This window comes from Sabethes cyaneus, chromosome 2 (genome assembly GCF_943734655.1).
Source record: "Sabethes cyaneus chromosome 2, idSabCyanKW18_F2, whole genome shotgun sequence".
NCBI lineage: Eukaryota > Metazoa > Arthropoda > Insecta > Diptera > Culicidae > Sabethes > Sabethes cyaneus.
The window spans coordinates 225,264,838-225,287,129 of NC_071354.1; the positions used below are offsets into that span (position 1 = coordinate 225,264,838).

Genomic DNA, 22,292 nt, shown 5'->3' on the forward strand with positions numbered 1-22,292 from the left:
TCCGCGTGGCGCGGATCGGATAGATCGCGTATTGCCCAGGACAGTGATGGCGGCCCCGCCATTTTGTTGGTAAACCTCATGTAAACCCCGGGTATTGAGTGAGTACTTTTATATTTCTATTGTCCATGCGCATGTGACTTGAATAGGACCGAGACCCTAACCAAACCAACGGCAGCCGGTTGATAGCAACCCACCACACCGCACAGTGAACGCACGTTTTCTTTTTCTTGCACACACCGCTAGCGAGTAGGGAATGAATGGGAAAGATTAGAAGATAGAAATGATTAGGCCAAGGCAAGTAGAGAGAATCAATCGATCGAATAAACCATGTTAAGAAATGCGAATTGTTTGGAAAATGCTAATCTCAATATAAAGCTATCGTAGTAAACCAGAAGCGAGCATTTAAGTTTATGTGACGAACCTCCCTGCAGTCGGTTTGAAAGGGATTTTCTTCATGTGTTCGGTTTTCGTTTTCTAGTAGTTTTTGGGTATTTTTCTACTGGGGCGGCTGACTCCGAAATCAGCCAAGGACTCTCTTCAATCATTTTGCGGTCATTTTTAGGTGGAAACTGGACTCGGCCAGTGATGATAAACCCCGTCCCTGTTGCTGTCCTGCGATAATTCAAAAACTGTTGTTTTTAAGTGCCAGGTCTGTATCGTAGGTAAAGTTTTGTGACGTAGCCATACGGAGTATAGCGTCACGTGTTTAAGTCTGCCAACCCGCTTCCCTTCCCGAACTCGGGATAAAAGTGAACCTCTCCCTGCGAGGGTCTCAGGCTGGGCAACCGTTAATCTCGGTGGGTGGTCTCTCCTTCGGAGAGTGGCGCTTAAGCCACCCGCTTATTAATCGGTTAGCGAGCAGGCGGACCTGTTACAAGGTAAAATCCACACGTTTCCCTTTTTATACTTACCAGTGCCGTTATTACACTTTATGTTCCAATTGTTTTCTTTTCTGCTTCCTTGGTTTATGCTCACATTTTTATTTTTATTCGTTCCATTTTCCGCTCTTTATCTTAGCTCTTTATCTTTTTTTGTTTGTCCTATGTTTCCTGTTTTATTATTCCACTTTTCTTTATTTAATGTCTCATTTGTTCTTATTTCCAGTTCTGTATTTCCACTTGTTTTCACTATTGCTTCTCAGTAATTTTTTTGTATTTTTTTCCGTTTCCCGAGTCTTCTAGTCCTATTTTGTTCTTTTCGTTTCCAAACAACGCAAAACACGGAAAACAGAACAGAAAAAAGAAAACCAATTGGACTAAAAACGGCGAAAACTACGACAAAGAAGTAAAAGGAAAAGAAGAAAAAGAGGAAAATGCGGCAGAAAGGAGGAGGGAAACTAAACCAAATTATGGGAAGATGGGATAGAAAAAGAAAAAAATGACAGAAAACAGGAAAAAAAGGGAAAACGGAAGGGCAAACGGAACAGAAAACAAGGGAAAACTAAAGGGAAAAGAAGAATAGTAAGAGAGAGAAATAAAGTAAACCTACAGAGGAAACGAGGAAAACGTGAAATAGGGAGCATACATGGTATAAAAGGGGAAAGGGTGGCAAAATTGGAATGGAAGTGGGAAATGCAAAAGCGGTAGGAAAATGGGGCAGAAAAAGAAGAAAAAACATGAAAAATAGACAAGAGAATAAGATAAAACGGAGGGGTAAAATACGAGAAAATGTGACATCTGAAAGAGGAAACATCAAACGGATGAAGATGAAAAACAAGAAGGAAAGGAGATAAAAAGAGTTAGAAAAAGACGAAAACTGGAAACGATAAAATGAAAATTGGAAGAGGAAACACGGAAAACGGAAAAAAACTTACTAAGAAATGAGTTAAAAGCAATGGTAAAAACAAAAATAAATAAAAACGAAGAAAACCGGAATAATAAAACAGGAAACATGTGACAAAAAATAGAAATAAGATAAAACGAGGAAAACGGAAGGAAACTGATGAAAAGTGTAAGCAAAAACCGAAGAAAAATCGACACAAAAAGAAGAAATCGAAAACAGGTTAAACGTGTGAGAGAGTAAGACGAAAAAATGACAATCCTGATTTCTAGTAAAACTGTGCTTAATTTCGTGTCCATGTTCAAATTCAAGTCTACTTTAATGTTCAATTTCAAGTCCCATTACATCGAATTCTGAGCCCAGCTTCATGGCTAATTCAATTTTAATTTTAAATCAAATGATCAAATCAAATGATCAAATGATCTGATTTCTAATCGTTTTTCTAGTGGGTAAATTTTGAATTCCAAATTCTAATTTCTAGTCCAATTTCAACATTGATCTTGAATCCAATTGCTCCAGGTCAAAACATATTTCTGAAAGATCAGGTGCCCCACCTTTCGTCTATGTCTGGGCAGGCTAGTGCTTGAAATTATACTTGAAGTTGTACTTAAATCTAACGTTGGAATTGGATTTGAAATTAGACTTGAAGATGAACTTAAAGAGTAGGAATTTAAATTGGATACGAATTGGAATTAAATTACACCTGAAATTATATTTGAATTAGACTCCAACACCTTAAATTTGACTTGAATTCGGTGTTGAAATTGAGCATGAAACTAAAATAGAAATTGAACTTCAAATTGTGCTTGAAACCAAACTTGAAATTTAATTTATAACTGGAGTTAAAATCGTACGTAAAACTGGAACTATTTTTACGTAATTAATGGACTTATCGCAAAAGTAGTGGCCAAATAAATTAAAAACTACGGACATCTGTGTTTCAGAAATTATTTTGCCTTACACTTAATTTTACAGAGAAAGTGGGGCACGTGCCCCAGTGTCTTTTAATACCACACACACCAGTACCGAACACATCCGAATTGTTTTTACAACTATCGTGCAAATCAGTATACGCATTGCCTTAACTAACATTCAACCAACATTATTCGTAGAAATTAAAACGAAGGTAATCCCATCCCCAAACTTCGCATCACAACTCGTCGGATAGTGCCATTTAATTTATCGCAAGAGTACGTAACGTACCGCCGGAGGCGGCTAGCTCCAGTCCGGCAGTACCATTCGGCAGTCACTGCCTTCGAAGGCACACGGATGGGTCCCTCCCGTCGAAGTCACGAACGAAAAAGTTTCCACATTTTACACCCACTCCGGCAGTTATCCAGTCAGTGCCGTTCCCGGGACGTCCGCCGCCGCTGCCACCAGTTCGCACCAAGAAGTGATCTAACATATTCTCGCTTCCCTTTATTGCCAAGTTCTGAATTATGAACTTCAAGTTTAAGCCTCGGTGCGGGCGTACGCGAGCGCGCGCGCGATCCAATTCTCCAAGGGCCTTCCACCCGGCAGCCGGCGCCGGTGGCCGCTCACTAACGTCCTCGGGGTCCTTCGTCGCTGCAGTGTGGTAAGCGCTTGTCATAAAATAAGCAGAGCGAACAGACCGACCGACCGACCGACCACCGCCACTTTAGAACGGCGGCGGGCGGCCCGGCCCGGCCCGCCGTTGCACTTGAGTTTTATTACGAACTTGCTGATCTCGACCATATTTTCCGCGGGAGTCCCTCCTTCGCGAACGGCTCTGACTGTCTGACGCTTGTTATATTCCGCTCTGCTTGCCTAATGCACCGCGATAGATGAGTGGTATTTCATTCGTTTCGGCTGCAGCCACGCAAGATCCCGAGCAGCAAGTAGCAAGCAGCGCGAGGAGTTGTTCAACTATGAAAAGTTTCACCCCAGCTGCGGTAAAACTGAATGAGCTGGAATAAAGTTTTACGATGCTGAAATATTTGCTGGTACAAAGTACCGGGTCACTCCATCTCCAGGCCAGTGACGAAACTTTTCGCAGGCAGCAGCGACTGTTGCGCCAGTCCGTCCCGCCCGTCCGTTGTTGTTGTTGTTGTTGCTGGCTGTTCGAAGCAAAGTTCGAAAGCGAGATTGTGTTTTAAATACTTTCCTTTTTTCTGTAGATTAACTCTCCACTTCGGTTTATATCACCAGCAAATCTCGACCTTTCAGACGCCGTATTTCTATTTACTATTGTAAACATCACTGCTGGCCATTTTTCAGAACCGACTGAAAGAAGCAGCAGCAGGAAAATTTATGGGATTCTTACCTGAACTTGACACCTCCCACCCTCCAGGGCATACAACACTTGTCTTCTGTTGTTATACAACATGCAAAGTAACGATGCAAAACTTTTACGAGCTCAAGAAGCCACTGTGCCGCTGTAATGACCATTGACCCTACCGAGCTGTCCAAGCGTCTTGCGCTGTTGTTTGTACCGTACCGCTGTTTGTTTAACTTTGTTCTTTTTTCCATTTTCCGCTTTGTCTTTCCAGATCGAGGATGCTATGCTGATGTTCGACAAACAGACCAACCGACACAGAGGTAAGTCCCGCCGGCTAAAGCCTTGTTAGCCAGCAAAGTGGCTGGAAATTGATCCGATTCCATCCTTTCCATTTCATATTGGCGAGAAAACGAAACGAAACGTAACGAAACATGACACATCCCGGCCGGAGTCAGGATCGGGACCCGGGCTGGGATTGTTGTCTCCTACGGAGACAAATGACAAATTGACAGCATCCAGAAGCTTTACAGCTCGCAGATGCAGCTCAAGATAACGGCTTAGACAATGGGTCTTGTAGACTCTGGCTCCGAGATTTGAAATTGCGTCTTTTTAGCTGCTAGCAAAATATTTGATTTTCTAATTTAGCGCACCGCACCGTCCGTCGGACGGACGGTCGAATTCAAATCGAAAAATATCGGCCAGCAGGGAGAATCTCTCCATTTAGAATAGACAAAGTATTTCAAACAACCATCGCCCGCTCGAATCGGTCCAAAACCAATAAATGCAATTATATGTTCATTTGGTTTGATTTTTGTAGCTGAGCCGATAATTTATTTAATTGTTTTTTTTTTCCTCACACACACATACACTGACAAGACCAACCGAATTATCCGGCTGGCGCCTCGTTTCAATCAGTCAGAGGCTGCCTGAAGCAGAGCAATCGAATTTATTAATTAGGCCACATTTACGGTGTAAATCACCGGTACGGGGTATCCGATAAGTAGGTTACTTGCCTATTACGAATACATTTGATAATAATCGCCTAATTGAATTTCCATCGAATAAATATGAAATTAGTGAATGGTTGCATTTGTTTTTTTTTTGTTGTTTACTGGGATGGTACCGTTGATTTGTAAAGGTTGCCAAATACCATGCGATACCATGCGTTTAAGTGGTAATTTTTTACGATTTTAACAGACGCCTAAAAGCTCGATTTTACTAAACATTCATTTACCTATTTTAAATATTCATATCTCAGGAACCGAACAGCACAGGGTTAACATTCTCTTCTGAAAATGTACGTAAATTTTCTCTGCTATCCAGGCAAAATATGATCTGGAAGAGATGTTTTGTAAAACTTTCTAACCAGTTTTTTACAGTATTTCTGTCTTCTTTACCACTAGTACTAGTTTACTACTAGCAATAATTGCACGATAATTTGAATCCAGAGTTATGGTCACAAATCTAAAGACCGGTCACCATAAAAGACCGGTTACCATAAAGACCGGGCACCAAAATAATGGGCGCAGTGGTCCTAATCTTCTGACGAAAAATGATAGATCTACCGATCCAACAATCAACGGTTAGTGTTCCGGTCATAACTCAGGAACAAATAATAACGCAATCGTGAAATTATCGCCATTAAAAGAACTGGCGAATGAGAAAAAAACTTTCCGACTTTTCCGATTTTTCCGACTTTAGTCATCCACCGTCGTATAAAATTTTGCGAAAACCTTTCTTTAACTAATATTTTTCCTAGATTGGTGAGAAAATTCTTTTGGATCTTCATAAAACAAAGTTTGTTATGCTATGGTTCAAGAGTTATGAACTATATGAAATAAGCGATGTCCTAGAAAATCGAAAAATTTGACTAATGGTTTTCTGAGAAAACAGCAGACCACGTTTTTTCTAAACATTCTTTTCAATAATAAGCCCATGAACTAAGTCCGTATGCGAAATTCCATGAAATTCTGAAATTTTCATTCAATGGAATGTGAAAGCAGTAACTCGAGGTAATACATTTAACTTCTATATTGGAAATAGACAAGAAAAATTAGGAGACATTCTTTTTAATTTTTCTACTTTAACGTATACGCGTATTAAGGTTAAAAATTCATTTGGAACAGTGGAAAGTGTCTGATTGGATGAACTGAAAAATTTCGATAGAGACCAAAAATATATCGGGTTGTGCAATGGAAAGCGGGGCTAGCACCCACGCTCTTTCCATCCATACCCGAATGTTTTACTCACAAAACTATTGCCGCATGTTATATTAAGTAGTCTAATGCCTAATTTTATCATCCCTCGTATATGCATCACGCGCTTCCCATGCAACGATATTATTTTTGTATGATTGCTCTTTGTTTTTATCGCCGAGAACATGGACTGTTGGTCAGTGCGATAGAAACAAAGCAATGCGTTTCTGCCGGTCGCACGGCAAGTCTAGGATTAAAACCACCTCCGGATTACACATCAAGTTATCCAAGCTTGCCACACTGATAAAGATTACATGTCGTAATCTGTGAGAATGCAGTTGCTTTTCGGTAGACGTCATATGATAAAAAAAACTAACGAGAAACATATTGAAAATAGTCCCAGTGGCTTCGATTCTTGCAACATTGGTGTGCCCAACCTATGGGCATACCGGAACACGCGTTCCATTATATCTATTAAACTTAATGTAGATAAGACATGGTGTGACCTGCGAGTCCGATTTCAAGTATTTTTAGTCTCATTTCAAGTCCAATTTCATGGCGCATTTCAAGTCGTCCTGTTTAATATTCCTTTTCAAGTCCTACCTTATGTCTCATTTAAAGTTCAATTTCAACTTCAATTTTAGGTCCAATTTTGAGTCTATTTCTGCTTCAATTTGGGTTCAAATCCATATCCCTTTTCAAGTCCAATTTCAATTACGAGTTCACAAATGCAAGTCCAATTTTAAGCCCTATTTCAAGTTAAATAAGAAATAAACTCTTTTGTATGTTCGCCATTGCGTTTATGCTGTTAAGATCGACTGGGGCACACATATTGTATTGAGGATTTTAGGCTTTCCAGTCAGTTTTATATTGAAAACGGCTTTTTTATACTGCCTGACGTTTCGGCCCTCGGTTTTGGCATTTTTCAAACCTGCAGTAAATAGATTCATTACAAGTTTAGAATAATGGCCTTTGTGCATCACGTTCGGTTGAACGGACAATAGCGTTTTGTGACAATATTCGGCAGGACAATAGAAGCTTACTGCGAAGGAATATTACAATGCGGCTTTCTGCCGCAACATACTCCCGCACCAAAATCGAAGGTTTTACACTGCGATGTACAAAACGAAAATGATTCGAGGTCTTAGTAGGAAGGCAAAAAATTTAACTGGTGCGGAGTAGCCGAAATCTCTTAGACTGACTATCACTTGAACTGGCGCAGAGTGGTCGGAATAACGTTACTGGATCGTGTATCCCTACAAAATGGCGCAGAGTGGCCGGGATAACGTATCTGGACCTGGTGTCCTCACAACATGCAGCCGAGTGGCTGGATCAACAAAATACTGTAGTTTCAACTTCAATTTCAAGTCCAATTTCCTCATCATTGCCAATTTCAATTTCAAGTCCTGTTTTAGGTCCTATTTCAAGTTCAAAATGCAGCGAAATTTCTATTTCACTGGGATACTGGGACTGGGAATAGGAAATTGGGACACTAGCACTGGGAAATTGGGACTCCGGAACTTGGGCTAGAACACTGCAGTTTCACTGAATTTGGCATTGCGACTGAAACTGAGACGCCGACTATGGCTTGAACACAGAATGGAACTGGGATTTTGAGACCCGAATTGGGACCGGAACAAAGGGACTTCGACTGGAACACAGGGAGTGCAACTGGAACACTAGGACTGGGACTCGGACTGGAACTAGGACGTTTGGACTAAAACTAAATCCCCAGAATTTTAACTCGTTAATGTGATTGACGAGGTGAAAAGCCCAGTTAGCTTCGAGGTACGATGCTGGCCTAATAGGCCAGTCGTCGTATGTTCGAATCTCGACTATGCGGTACTGCGCCATAGAGTCAGTAGGATTGTTGTGCTAGCCTCGTAACTGTCCTGCACTTTAACAGCCGCTTGCGATGGCTGTCGATAAAAAAGAGTCTTATTCTTACTTCAACTTTACGTTCAATTTCATGTCCCATTTCATGTCAAACTCCAAATTTACAATTTCGAATACAATTTCAACTTCAATTCCTAGTCAAATTTTCCGTCCATTTCCCAGTCTCGCTTTAGGTCCTAATTCAAATTCTTTTCACTGTACACAGTTCAATTTGAGAATGTAGTAAAGGTTCAAGCTCAGTTTGTAGTCAAGGAAGTCCAATTTCAGACCCAATTTCTCGTGCAATTTGTGTCCCATTATAAGTTAAATTACAAGTCCAATTTCCGAAAGTCCGATTTCAAGTTCAGTGTCAGTACAGTAGAAGTGAAACACTGAGATTGGAACTGAAGTGCTGAGATTGGAGCTAGACAGTGAGACTGAAACTGGGACACCACCTGCGGCTGGGACACGGACTTGTACTCAAACACTGGGGTTGGTAATTAGACTGGGGGCTGGTACTGGCACACTGGGACTGGGACTGGGACTGGGACTGGGACCGGGACTGGGACTGGGACTGGGACTGGGACTGGGACTGGGACTGGGACTGGGACTGGGACTGGGACTGGGACTGGGACTGGGACTGGGACTGGGACTGGGACTGGGACTGGGACTGGGACTGGGACTGGGACTGGGACTGGGACTGGGACTGGGACTGGGACTGGGACTGGGACTGGGACTGGGACTGGGACTGGGACTGGGACTGGGACTGGGACTGGGACTGGGACTGGGACTGGGACTGGGACTGGGACTGGGACTGGGACTGGGACTGGGACTGGGACTGGGACTGGGACTCGGACTCGGACTGGGACTGGGACTGGGACTGGGACTGTGACTGGGACTGGGACTGGGACTGGGACTGGGACTGGGACTGGGACTGGGACTGGGACTGGGACTGGGACTGGGACTGGGACTGGGACTGGGACTGGGACTGGGACTGGGACTGGGACTGGGACTGGGACTGGGACTGGGACTGGGACTGGGACTGGGACTGGGACTGGGACTGGGACTGGGACTGGGACTGGGACTGGGACTGGGACTGGGACTGGGACTGGGACTTGGACTGGGACTGGGACTGGGACTGGGACTGGGACTGGGACTGGGACTGGGACTGGGACTGGGACTGGGACTTCTACTATCCCAATGCCAGTGTCCCAGTTCTAGTGACATAATTCCTGTTCGTTTGTCCCAGTACTAGTTCCCGTGTCTCAGTGCCAGTTCGGGTGTCCCAGTTCCAGTGCCCCAATTCCAGTGTACCAGTTCAAGTGTCTCAGTTCCAGGACCAGTGTCCCAGTTCTAATTCTAGTGTCCCAGTTCCATTGTCTCAGACTGGGACTGGGTCTGGGACTGACACATTGGAACTGGGACTAGGACTGAGTCACTGGAACTGGAACTGAGACACTGGAACTGGAACTAAGACACTTGGAATGGACAATGGAATTGAGATTGGGACACTGGAACTGAGACACCCGAAGTGGGACTGTGACACTTGAACTTGGATGTTGGAACTGGGAAACTGGAACTGGAATACTGGAAGTGGGATACTGGAAGTGGGACACTACAACTGGAACTGGAACATTCGAACGAGTACTGGGACCGGGACTGCGACTAGGACACTGGAACTGGAACTGGAGCTGGGACTGGGATACTGAAAGTAGGACACTTGAGCTGGAACTGAGACTCTAGAATTAGAACTGTGGCACTTGAACTTGATCTAGGATACTTGAACTGGAACTGAAACACCTGAACTGAGACTGGGACATTTGAATTGGGATATTGGAACTAGGAAACTGGAACTGGGAAACTGGAACTGGGAAACTGGAACCGGGATACTGGAAGTGGGACACTACAACTGGAACTGGAACATTGGAACTGGGACTGGGACCGCGACTAGGACACTGGAACTAGAACACTTGAACTGGAACTGAGACACTGGAGCTGGACACTAGACCTGGAACTGAGACACTTGAACTGGTACACTGGATTGGAACACTGGAACTGGGACACCTAAACTGGCACTGGGACACTTGAACTAGTACTGGGACACTGGAACTGGAATTAGGTCACTATAACTGGGACACTGGCATTGGGTACTAGAAGTGACACTTGAACTGGGACATTAGATTTGGGACACTGGGACAATGGGACTCCGGGACAGTACCACTGGGACTGGGACACTCACGCTGTGGTTGGGACTGGAATTGAGGCTGGGACTCTGACGCTGGAGCACTGGGACACTAGAAAGGCGACACTGGGACTGAGACACCGAGACTGGGTCTACGATACCTGGACCAAGTGTCTAGTTCCAGTTCCAGTGTCTCAGTCCTAGTCCCAGTTTCAGTGTCTCAGTCCCAGTCCCAGTCTGAGACACTAGAATTGGAACAGAGACACTGGTCCTGGAACTGAGACGCTTGAACTGGTACACTGGAATTGGGACACTGGAACTGGGACACCCGAATTGGCACTGGGATACGGGAACTGGGACACAAGAACTACGACACCAGTCCCACTACGACACAACGACACTGGGACTGAAATATTGGTACAGAAACACTGAAGCTGAGACACTGGGGCTGGGACACTGAGGTTGGGATTCTGCGACTGGGTACTCCTGTACTGAGGTTCTGGGACACTTGAACACACTGGAACTGCGTCACTTGGACTGAGATATTGGAACTGAGACCCAGGCACTAGGGCTCTGAGGCACTGGGATGAAAATTGAAACTAAAACTGGGACACTGAGACTGGAGCTGGGAGTTTTTCAGGATATATTTTGTCAATTAAAAGTATGATTTTATAAAATGAGAAAACATTAGACCCTTTCCAGCGTTACGAGACACAATTAGAAACCATTTTAACCGTGTGAATTGGTTTCTGTTTCATCAATTTTTTGGCAAATGTCATGCCAAATAAATGCTTGAAGGGAACGTTATTTTCTAGTGGTTTTCCAGGGATTTAATAAAATAGGAACTGCGTAGCATCTCCACTACCGTGTCCCGTAATACTAGAATGTGTCATTAGCAACGTGTGCCACAAATTGTTAACTTTTGTTTGAAAATATCGTTAGTAAAATAATTGGAAAGTGTTTAATAAAGAAAAACATTATGTATTAACATGCCATGAATGAAATCATAAAATCGTGAATTGTGAGTTCATGCCAAATCATGACTGAACTGCCATATCAGACAGCACAAAATCATGAATAATAAATAGTTCATGATTTTGCGTTGTGTTGTACTGCAAGAAGCTCGTGATATCATGATTTTTATTCATGGTGTATTTTCATAAATCTTGAGCTAGAAACCGGGAATCATGAGTCATTTTGCTCGTTTTGGAGATCAAATTTCTACCCGTGTGAAGGTTTTGAACCTCCAAAATCCCTCTAATCGCTACGTTCATGCCATTACAATACCGACGTTTTTATTTGATGTAGTTTATCGGAGGTTTAAAAAGTGTGTGAAAAATATAAAAAACTTCGATTAGAAGGTTTAACCTCTAAAACCACATTTCAACCTAATATCAGCAAAAACTGACAAAAAACGCTTACGTCAATTTCCAGCATTCAATTCGTCGGGATTTTCTTCAGCACGCTGCAAACCCCAACAGCGTCAATGGAATATAAATTACGTCCGAACATATTCGCAGCAACAAATACCCCCTAACACGGGCCAAAACAAAAACTCCAATTACCCGCGCATTTTGTTGAAACGGTGGCAATTTCGTTCGAACGGATTTGAAAATTTACACACGCACACGCCATTCTCCTGCGAACAAAAAACAAAAAAAAGAACAACCTAGCAGGAGGCCGCATGTCATTGCTCTTCTAACCCCGTGTTCGTGAATTTCCGCTCTAGTCAGGATGGACGTTTTGAAAATTCTCAACATTTGTTCATGTTCCGTTTTTTTTTGGTTGCTGCTGCTAAACCATGTTCTTTGTTAGAATCTGTCCAACAAGCAAATTTTTGTGTTCAGTAAAATTCGATTCGTAACTCCAACGTTTCAATAATTTTGAAGGCAGTAATAGATGAGAAATTTTATTTTTTAAAGTTTTTGATAGAACTTAAACTAGCACTTTAAAGATTTAATAAAAATTGTTAAAGTAGCACAATGTAAAGCACAGCGTGAATCAACAAGGCCAGCAAGGAGTTCCAATCTACTTACTGAAGCACTTAACAATTTTCCAAACGCTAGTTCCGCAAGTTAGCATGACTGCTAAATGTCGAGTTTTTTTCTGTTTCTATTTTGCAAACCCCGTGATTTCAATCGTTTTCATCAACCATACCTATGAAATGTACGATGATTGAAATGAAATAAATAAATAAAAATGAATTTGCTGAAAAGCCGCCACGAATCCGTCCTGTCTGTTTGGACATAGGGAAAATCCATCCTGAAATATTGTTGCTGAAAAGCCAATAGTGTGCCAGTCAGTCAGACACTCGGGTATAAACTAACCGTCCGTCCGTCCGTTCAATCGTCCCTGTCCGTACAGAAATGCATGATTCATCGACCAAACAAAATGTTGGCTGCGGAACGGAAAATCCAGGACACAGGGCGGGGAGTGGTCCCTTGGGTGGGGCGGGCCGGCGGAAAGCCACTGCACAAGGACTCGATAGTTGGCGAAATTTTTATGCATTTTCAATCGATGATGATGGTTCGTTCATGTGAGCTAGTTTTGCTTTATTATCGTTTTTAGAGTTTGACTGGCGGCGGTTGCTCGCCGGCAGCGAGCGGTAAGTACATTGTTATGCTGCCGCTGCAGTTGAAAAGAAAACATTGTAAACTCCAGGTTTAAATGCTAAAAGATTATAGATAAATGCCACATAAGTACAAGCAAACTGGCGACATGCACTTCGGGTCAACAATCGCCACTTACTGTTACTATCAAGTTGTGTTTGTTGGCATCACCTTCGCAGCCAATCTGCTGTGACATTAAATAACTCAAGCACACACACACGACAGTACCGTCTCGGACAGACAGGACAGACGGACAGACAGACAGCTGCAAAGCTACTAATTACTAAGTCACCTTTCGAACGAAATAGCACCACTATCCGTCGTTACCACTCGATTGAGCAGAGTTTTCCTTCGCCCTACCTATACGACATACCAACGACGACCGGACCAGCAAAAGAAAAAGTTCATCCTGACAAGAGGACGGTGTCCTTTTCCCATCGAAACAACCATCGCCGCATCGCAACCGTTCGTTCCGGTGTTCCATATAATTCACTTTGTGTGCCGTGCCGAACACCAATCAGAGGACACACAACAACACCAATTGTCGTCCTTACCTCTTGCCTTGCCTTGCCTTGCCTCGGCCCTGGCGCGGCGGTGTGCACACCCAGGGCTTGGTGACACTCTCGGTTGGTCTGCGCTGATCTGTGTCCGGCAAGTAACTTTCGGAAGGGATTTATTTAATTCCCGTTTGTTTCTCCCATTCCGGCGCTCGGTCGGGGTCCCTCCTGGTTTGCGGTCCAACACCGATACCCCAGCGAGCATTCATTTCAGCTCAGCTAGCTTATTTGATCCAATAACTTTTATCTTCTGACCACTTTATTTAATTCAGTTTCAATTTGGTTTTCCCTGAAACTTTAATTTGTAGCGCCAGAAGAGGAGGACGGTGCGGAAGCTGAAATGGATCTTCCTTGCAGCATAGCGCAGTCAGTGAGTAGGTAGTAATCTTTGACCAACGAGGCTGACGGGAGCGGAGGGTTGGCGGAAACTCGATACAATTTTCCTGGGAGATGTGCAATAAAACTGATCACGACGTCACTAGAGTGGGTCTCCCGAATGACAATTGCTTCTGGCTTCTGGCTTCTGGACGTTCGCTAAGATATTGCTAAGTGGAAAGCCAGTGAGGGCAGAAGATAAATGTTCGTACAAAAAATGAAATCTAAAATGAAGCAAAGTACGCTGGTGGGGATGGACCAAGGAACCTAGCAGCAGCAGCAGCAAAATAACGTATTATTTCCAACGTGCAATTTATTGATTAGAGTCGGGCACAATAACGCGCATTGACGCTGCTGCTTCTGGCGCTGTCTTTCACGATTAATTTTTGCAACTTTTTAATTTTCTCCGCTCGGCATTGTCCTGCGCTCGAAGTTTCCCCTTTTACTTCCTTTCTTTTTTTTTTGCTTTTTTCCTCCTATCGCCCGAAATACAATAGCCGACAGGTGCCGGTGCATTTCGAGATCCCGGCGGTCTCCGGTTGATCCGATTTCCGGAAGTGGGTTCGGAGTTTGCAATCGGGAGGGGGCTCTATGCGAGCAGCGTGTAGCAGTAGTAGTGTGGCAGCAGGAAAAAAAGAAGGATTCAATTTCGAGATTTTCAATTATAACTTTTCCGTTGTGCTCAATTGGGAATTTGGCTGGAGATTTGGATTGTTTGGAAAGTTGTTATATATACTTTTTCGCCAGTTCCCGGAAGCGCTGCGAAGATGACGACAACGTCATCGGCGATGGTGACGACGGTGAGCTTTCTATTGTAATCAGGTCGAATTAAACCCGGAAGGAATTTTAGTTTGGGAATAATCCATAGAGTCTAGACAAGAGCCGGCTTAGTGTGTTAACAAAAGAAAAAGGATATTTCGGCGTTTCGGCGATAAATTTCACCTTTTTCGAAGGATTCTAGAGTTGTATAATGATATAGATGTTGTTTTAGCTGTAACTTAGGGTGAATCTTACAAAAGCTTAATCGATTTTTTGCCATATCCGTGTGTAACATTCCTTTTGTCCAACCTAAGAATATGGTGTCTGTACTATTTTAAAGGAGCTTGGGTTGGGTGTTGTTTGAGAAATTTACCTCATTTTCTGTTTAAATTTGAATACAAAAAAATTGTTTTCTGATTTTTACTTATAAATTCGGGTCCAGAAAATGGGGTTTTAAGGTTTGTTTGATTACTCTGCAGATAACGGTGGCGGAGAACTCCAAACCCAAGTCGGGAAAACTATACACTAAAAAGTTTATTCCATCTTCTAATCGAATCTTATCCAATCTCATACTGACGCAGCCATTTCTTAAAAGCGTCCTGGATAAGGACTCTAATCAATCAATTTTTTTGTCAACGGCCAGGCCTACTTCGCAGCACGTACCGCAGAGGGAATTCCAAAGAATAAAGTGGAACCAGTAATAATACCTAATTCAATTCAACTGCTTGAAATTAATGGCAAGGAAGAAAGCGTGGACTTCCCGTACCAAACGTTTCTTATATAATATATTTACAATACAATTGCTAGCACTATCTTTCCTAATAATAGTTAAGTGTTACTTCGGACCGTCGGAAATTAACTAATGCATTTAGACCAGAAGCCAGGTTACATTTGACTAAAAATATAGCGCCTTATTGCACTCTATAGGTTATATAACACATGAAAATTTCCCGAACACCACACGACCCTGCACTAGTTTTGCGACACATTTATACAAATTGGAGTATTTCCAGGTATGTCCACAACAGGAGACACTAGGTAGGGGCTTGGGCTGACTGGAGCTATTCTGGGTCCTTCTTCCTAGCTGCCGTTTCCATTTTATGCCCTAAAAAGTTTATTCCATCATCAAAACACAAATTTGTTTCTACGATGCTTGGTTCAAGAGTTATAAATTGGAAAATTTTCCTAGGAAAAGAGGAAGAGTTGTTTTTATCAAAAGATCGATAAACTATGCTCGTTTGCAAAAAACTTGAATTTCTGAGACCCGTCGGCACTAACTAATACGATTATTACGAAAATCCCGCAACTAACCATGCAGATTTTATTACACACTAGCTGACCCGACAAACTTCGTATTGCCACAAATTAACTGTGTTGTACATAAATCGTGAATCTCGGATGACTTTTGTCACAATCTTGAGTTTTGCAAGTTTCTGGGGAGTTCATGGGTGTTTTAATATACAAATTTTCCTCACAGTAAAGTAGAAAACAACTCCCCCCATAGCTTAACCTGATGAAATAAAGCGGATAGCATTTAAATATTCGCCATCATTACAAACCATTTCGCCGAATACCATTTTGCGGAACACCAATTCTCGGGTGACCATAACGCGGAATACAGAATTTCGCAGAATACCATTTCGCAAAAAACCTTACGCGGGATGTACCATTTCGAATTTCGAACTGCATTTTTAGCACTTTTATTTAAACTTTAAATCTGAAAACTAAATCTATTCTTGCTATTTATATATCAGTTCCATTACAAATATTTTATAAAGTTTTTGTCCTTCCGGTGTTGGGCCACCGAAGGGGGGGCAGGCGAAAAAACACAAAGTGTATTTTTTAATCGGGCACAAAAAAATGGGATTTGAGCATTTGTATTTAAAGTTTAAACATAAAAACCAAATCTGTTCTTGTTTTTAATATACACGTTATTATTTTCCATGCAAAAATCTACTGGAAAAAGACAAAAACGAAAGCAAATTTTTTTGGACGATTTTCGGAAATTCAAATTTATGTTTCTTTACCGTTTTAGAAGCTTCGAAAATAATTTGCAATGACCTTATCTAATTATTTAATTCGCTAATTTGACTAATTATCATATTTTTTGATATTATAATTTTATAATGTTTTGATTATCTAGTTTTCTGATTTTCTTATATTGGGATGTTCTAATATTCTAATTTTTTGGTTTGCTATGATCTTATACTAAATACTTGGTTGTGGGTTAATCCACCAAGTTTATAATTGAAATTCCTTAAAGGTACGAACGGTTACAATTTGGCGACTGGTGATCGATTTGCGCCAGTTGAACAAAAAAAAACAATCGCCGACAAATTACTCTTATCGCGTATCGACGATATATTCGACAATTTGGGAAGAGCAAAATATTTTATACTAGCTGACCCGACAAACTTCGTATTGACACAAATAAACCTGTGTTGTACATAAATCATGAATCTCGGAGGATCTTTGTCACAATCTCGAGTTTTGTAAGCCCCTCAGTGGGCGGCGCTTCCGCCGGCGGGTCACCGGCAACACACGCGACCGTCTCATCCTGAATGATCTAGTGTTACTATAGATAGTTTTTGTGGTCTTGTATTGACTAATGTTTTATGAAAGAGTCTCGAATTTCTCGAGTTCGATTAGTTTTTGAGTTTCGCAAAAATTTCTGTTTTATTTGTATGAGAGTCCATATCCCCCTACCACAGGGGTGAGAGGTCTCTAACTATCGTAAAATAAATTTAAGACTCCAAAATCTCCCACATGCCAAATTTGGTTCCATTTGCTTGATTAGTTCTCAAGTTATAAGAAAATTTGAATTTCATTTGTATGGGAGCTCCCCTCTTAAAAGAGGAAGGGGTCGTAATTCACCATAGAAAAAATTTCTGCCATCTAAAACTCCCGCATGCCAAATTTGGTTCCATTTGATTGATTAGTTCTCGAGTTATGAGAAAATTTGTTTTTCATTTGTATAGGAACCCCCCCCCCTTAAAGTGGGGAAATCCATAGAAAATATACCATAGAAAACATTCTTGCCTACAAAAACACCCACATGATAAATTTGGTTGCATTTGCTTGATTAGTTCTCGAGTTATGAAGAAATTTGTATTTCGTTTCTATGAGAGCCCCCCCTCTTAAAAAGGTAAGGGGTCCTAATTCATCATAGAAAAAATGGTTGCCTCCAAAAACACCCACATGCCAAATATGATTCCATTTGCTTGATTAGTTCTCGAGTTATGAGGAAATTTGAATTTCATTTGTATAGGAGCCCCCCCTCCTAAAGTGGGTAGGGGTCACAATTCATCATAAAAAAAAATTTGTCTCCAAAAACACCCACGTGCCAAATTTGGTTCCATTTGCTTGATTAGTTCTCGAGTTATGAGGAAATTTGTATTTCGTTTGTATAGGAGCCCCCCTCTTAAAGTGGGGAGGGGTTTTAATTCACCATAGAAAATATTCATGCCCTAGAAAACTGTCACATGCCAAATTTGGTTCCATTTGCTTGATTAATTCTCGAGTTATGAGGAAATTTGCATTTCATTTGTATAGGGGCCCCCCTTCCTAAAGTGGGGAGGGGTCCCAATTCATCATAAAAAAAAATTTTGTCTCCAAAAACACTCACGTGCCAAATTTTGTTCCATTTGCTTGATTAGTTCTCGAGTTATGAGGAAATTTGTATTTCATGTGTAAAGGATCCCCCCCTCCTAAAACGGGAAGGGGTCCCAATTCATCGTAGAAAAAAATTTTGTCTCCAAAAACACCCACATGCCAAATTTGGTTCCATTTGCTTAATTACTTCTCGAGTTATGAGGAATATTGTGTTTCTTTGGTACAGGAGCCCCCTCTCTTAAAGTGGGGAGGGGTCCTAATTTACTATAGAAAATATTCTTGCCCTCGAAAACCTTCACATGCCAAATTTGGTTCTATTTGCTTGATTAGTTTTCGAGTTATGAGGAAATTTGTATTTCATGTGTAAAGGATCCCCCCTTCCTAAAACGGGAAGGGGTCCCAATTCATCGTAGAAAAAATTTTTGTCTCCAAAAACCCCCACATGCCAAATTTGGTTCCATTTGCTTAATTACTTCTCGAGTTATGAGGAAAATTGTGTTTCTTTGGTACAGGAGCCCCCCCTCTTAAAGTGGGGAGGGGTCCTAATTTACTATAGAAAATATTCTTGCCCTCGAAAACCTTCACATGCCAAATTTGGTTCCATTTGCTTGATTAGTTCTCGAGTTATGAGGAAATTTGTATGGAAGTCTCCCCTTTTAAAGTGGAGAGGAGTTATAATTCCCCTTATAAAGAGGGAAGAGGTGTCAATTTACCATAGAATAAATTCTTGTCACCGAAAACACCCACATGCCAAATTTTGTTCTATTTGGTTGATTAGTTGTCGAGTTATGCAGAAATTTGTGTTTCATTTGTATGGGAGCCCCCCTCTTAGTGGGGGGAGGGGTTTCTAACCATCACTAAAACCTTTCCTGGCCCCAAAAAACCTCTACATGCATATTTTCATGCCGATTGGTTCAGCAGTTTTCGATTCTATACGGAACATACGGACAGACAGACAGACAGACAGACAGAAATCCTTCTTTATAGATATAGATTTGTAATTTTATGACCGAAATAAGTCGCTTGCCTGCTGAAGAATTTGCACTATTGAGTGTTGAGTTTAAAATTACGGAATCTCAGGTGTTCGAATACATGTATTAAATTTGATAAATGGAGATTGACTGAACATCCTGTCACTACAATGTCATCAATGTAAATGAATGCCAATTCTGGCGTTAGGCCTGCCATTGCGATGGTCATTAATCGCTGTAAACTGTTTGCACTGGAATTTAATCCATACGACAATATAGTGAATTGATAATGGCCGTTTTTTATAGAAAATGCTGTAAATTTTCTAGATTCCATATCAAGAGGGATTCGGAAGGGAAAAATTTCGTTCAGGCTAATTGGTCTAACAAAGCATCAATTTTTGGTAACGGAAATTTGTCGGCTCAGGCTAATTGGTCTAACAAAGCATCAATTCAAGGTAACGGAAATTTGTCGGCTTAGTTTAATTGTCTGCTAACTAAGCGCCTTTTCTATGTTATCCAGAGATTTCTTCGGCTCGAGTAAGAGGCATACGACGATACAGAAGGTTCAACTATATTCCCTTCTAACATTTTATTCACATGACGGTCGATTTTGTCATCCTGTAAATGAATTGTTTTATAGTTAGGTATGTATACGGGTAAAATATACGTATATGGGTACATTATCACTAACTACCATATTTTGTGAATTAAAGTTGTTTTGACTGACTCCTTCAGGAAGGCAAAATATATCTTTGTATTGATTGATTAAATTTTTAAATATGTCTATTGCACCCTTTCCGATTTGTGACTAATGTTTTCAGGTCTCGAATATATTTTTGATTTTGTAGTACTCGGTTTTGTTTTAAACATTCTGTGAAGTCTCACTGTTGAGTGCTGAGTCTTTATAACAAACTGGGTCACAGAACAGCAGTGCAAATTCAAACAACGCGACGATCAAAAAGTGATAACAGAGTTTCTTTCGATTTTGTCTTTCATTCGGAAGGTTTTTTCATAGAAAGAAATAACAGAAATATTAGCAGAATTTTTGCTTCCTCTCACTGCTGTATATGCTTCGTATGCTTTCGTTTGCGTTCGTGTTTTCGTGAAAAAACAGTCTCCCTCAATCGCCAGATTCACTACTATTTGTAGAAGGTAGCATGTGCGTGTTTGATTTTTTTTTGTCAACACCATTGTCGTCACGATTGTATACAAAGAGATAAGAAATTCTACCAGTATGGTTTTATTCTTTATCGGATATTGTATGAATGATCTGCGTTTTCGTCTCAAAATTACCCCAATGTTTTGCATTAGTGTTTTTCTAAGCCACAGAATTTTACCAACAGGTATCAAAGTGCCAATCAACGCTGTCGAATAAGCCAGCAGTGACGCCTTTACTACCTGGGAAATCTGATGGGATTCCAAAATGCAATGGATCGACTCTGTCGAAGAAGGTTTCTTCCACTTTTCCCGCATTATGCCCTGTTTTGCTTTCTTTTTTCCAGTCGAAGAAAATACTATGCTCACATCTCAATCTGGTGGAATCCTTCGCCATATCCAGCCGGCCTTGTTGCAGCCAGTCCGGGAACGAAATGCACAATGAAAGGTGCTCTAATGAAGATGAAAATCCCAGAAGATTTTCCTTTCAATTTACTATTCGTAGTCAGTTATTGTTGCTTTTCCATATATCTGCTCGTTCGTTCTCTCTCGTAGGGGATGTAGATTGTTTATCTGACTGACTGTCTGACTAGAAGCATACACACAGTACGGTCGATCAGGGAACAAAGAACACTGAGCAACACGAGAGCCCCGGTGACAGTGATCTGTACAGTTGTGCAAGATTTCGAACGCTCGAATGCTGCTGCTGCCGCTGCCATTCCCATAAGTAAACATCGACTGAGAAACGAAGGAATGGTTATGTGCATTGTTAAATTATATATCTCTTACCGCAGCAGCACAGTGACAGCCAGACCGCAGCAGCAGCAGCAGCCAGAGTCTGCCATTGACACAATCAGTGTCGTTCAGACCTCATCATCGATCCCGATATTCGTTCCCCCACCCCCCGCCTGCTGGGGTGTCCCGAGGGAGGATAAACGAGCATGTTACCAGCACTTGGAATTCGATGTCACATCACTTCAGCGTTCTTTCGAATTGCGAGCTTTACATACTACTCCGTATGCCAATCGTCAATCTTAATCTTGGAAATGATTTTCTTCTCGTGTTTATCTTACAATTTTTAGGGAAAAAATAACAAATTATTGTACATTTACATTTGAGTGAAATGAAAAACACCTCCGAATTTAAACAAATCCCCGCTCAACCCGGAGTCCCATGTTACTGTCATTGTTTCCGTTTGTTCGACATTTCCAGAATGGGATTTTCAATGATCCTGGCTGCTGGTCTAGTCTGGCCGAATGTCGTTTCTCCCGCATCTGCAGCAGCAGTAATCAAGACAGCAGCACTGGCTGATGAATGTTCCGATACATAAACGCGCAAACACGACCGATCTCTAAATCTTATCTCGAACGCAATTCTCCAGAAAAACCACCACCCGCAGCCACCAGCCACTGCGTCGCTCAGGTTAAGCAAAACACACACACACATCCACACCCACACAGACACACACACGGGGGACAGACGGGGTGAATTCATCTATATCCAATCCATCTATCCATCAATCCATCTATCAATCAATTTGTACCTCATCCACGTGGGTATCCATCCACGCTTGTGTGTGAGCCTGAGCACATTTGTGCGGGCCTCCCCGAGGCCAAACTTATCCTTGAGTCCTAATCCATACCCAGCTAGCTGCTTGCTGTTCGTCTGTGCTCCAACCATTCATTGGTAAGCACTTTTCGGCCAGACGTTCCGAAAGAGCACTTCGGTTGCTTGCTTGGTCGGGCGGGCGAAGAACTGCGTACGTGAGCAAGCATAAAACAGGATTCATTTACATGTCAGTGCAGGCAGGTAGCTTGAGCTTTAGTGCCAACTTTCATCTTTCTCTTCGAGTGAGACACGCGCACGTAACGTACGTACCTGGTACATAGACAGAAAGTTGAGGTTTTAATTTACGCCCCCTCAAAAATCGCTGTCACCGGCAGGATTTGGAGACAGCCATTCTCGAGGAGCCTATTTTCGACAG

General features: G+C 41.9%; 1 protein-coding gene across 3 annotated transcripts in view; it reads left to right on the forward strand.

Annotated features, from left to right (window-relative positions):
• LOC128738022 (RNA-binding protein Musashi homolog Rbp6) overlaps window positions 1–22,292 on the forward strand; it is a 1,503,411-nt gene that overhangs the window by 1,248,211 nt on the left and 232,908 nt on the right. For all 3 annotated transcript variants that reach the window (XM_053832828.1, XM_053832829.1, XM_053832830.1), the window contains exon 8: window positions 4,290–4,338. In XM_053832828.1, coding sequence (XP_053688803.1) covers window positions 4,290–4,338 — 49 coding nt within the window. The remainder of the gene's footprint in view (window positions 1–4,289; window positions 4,339–22,292) is intronic.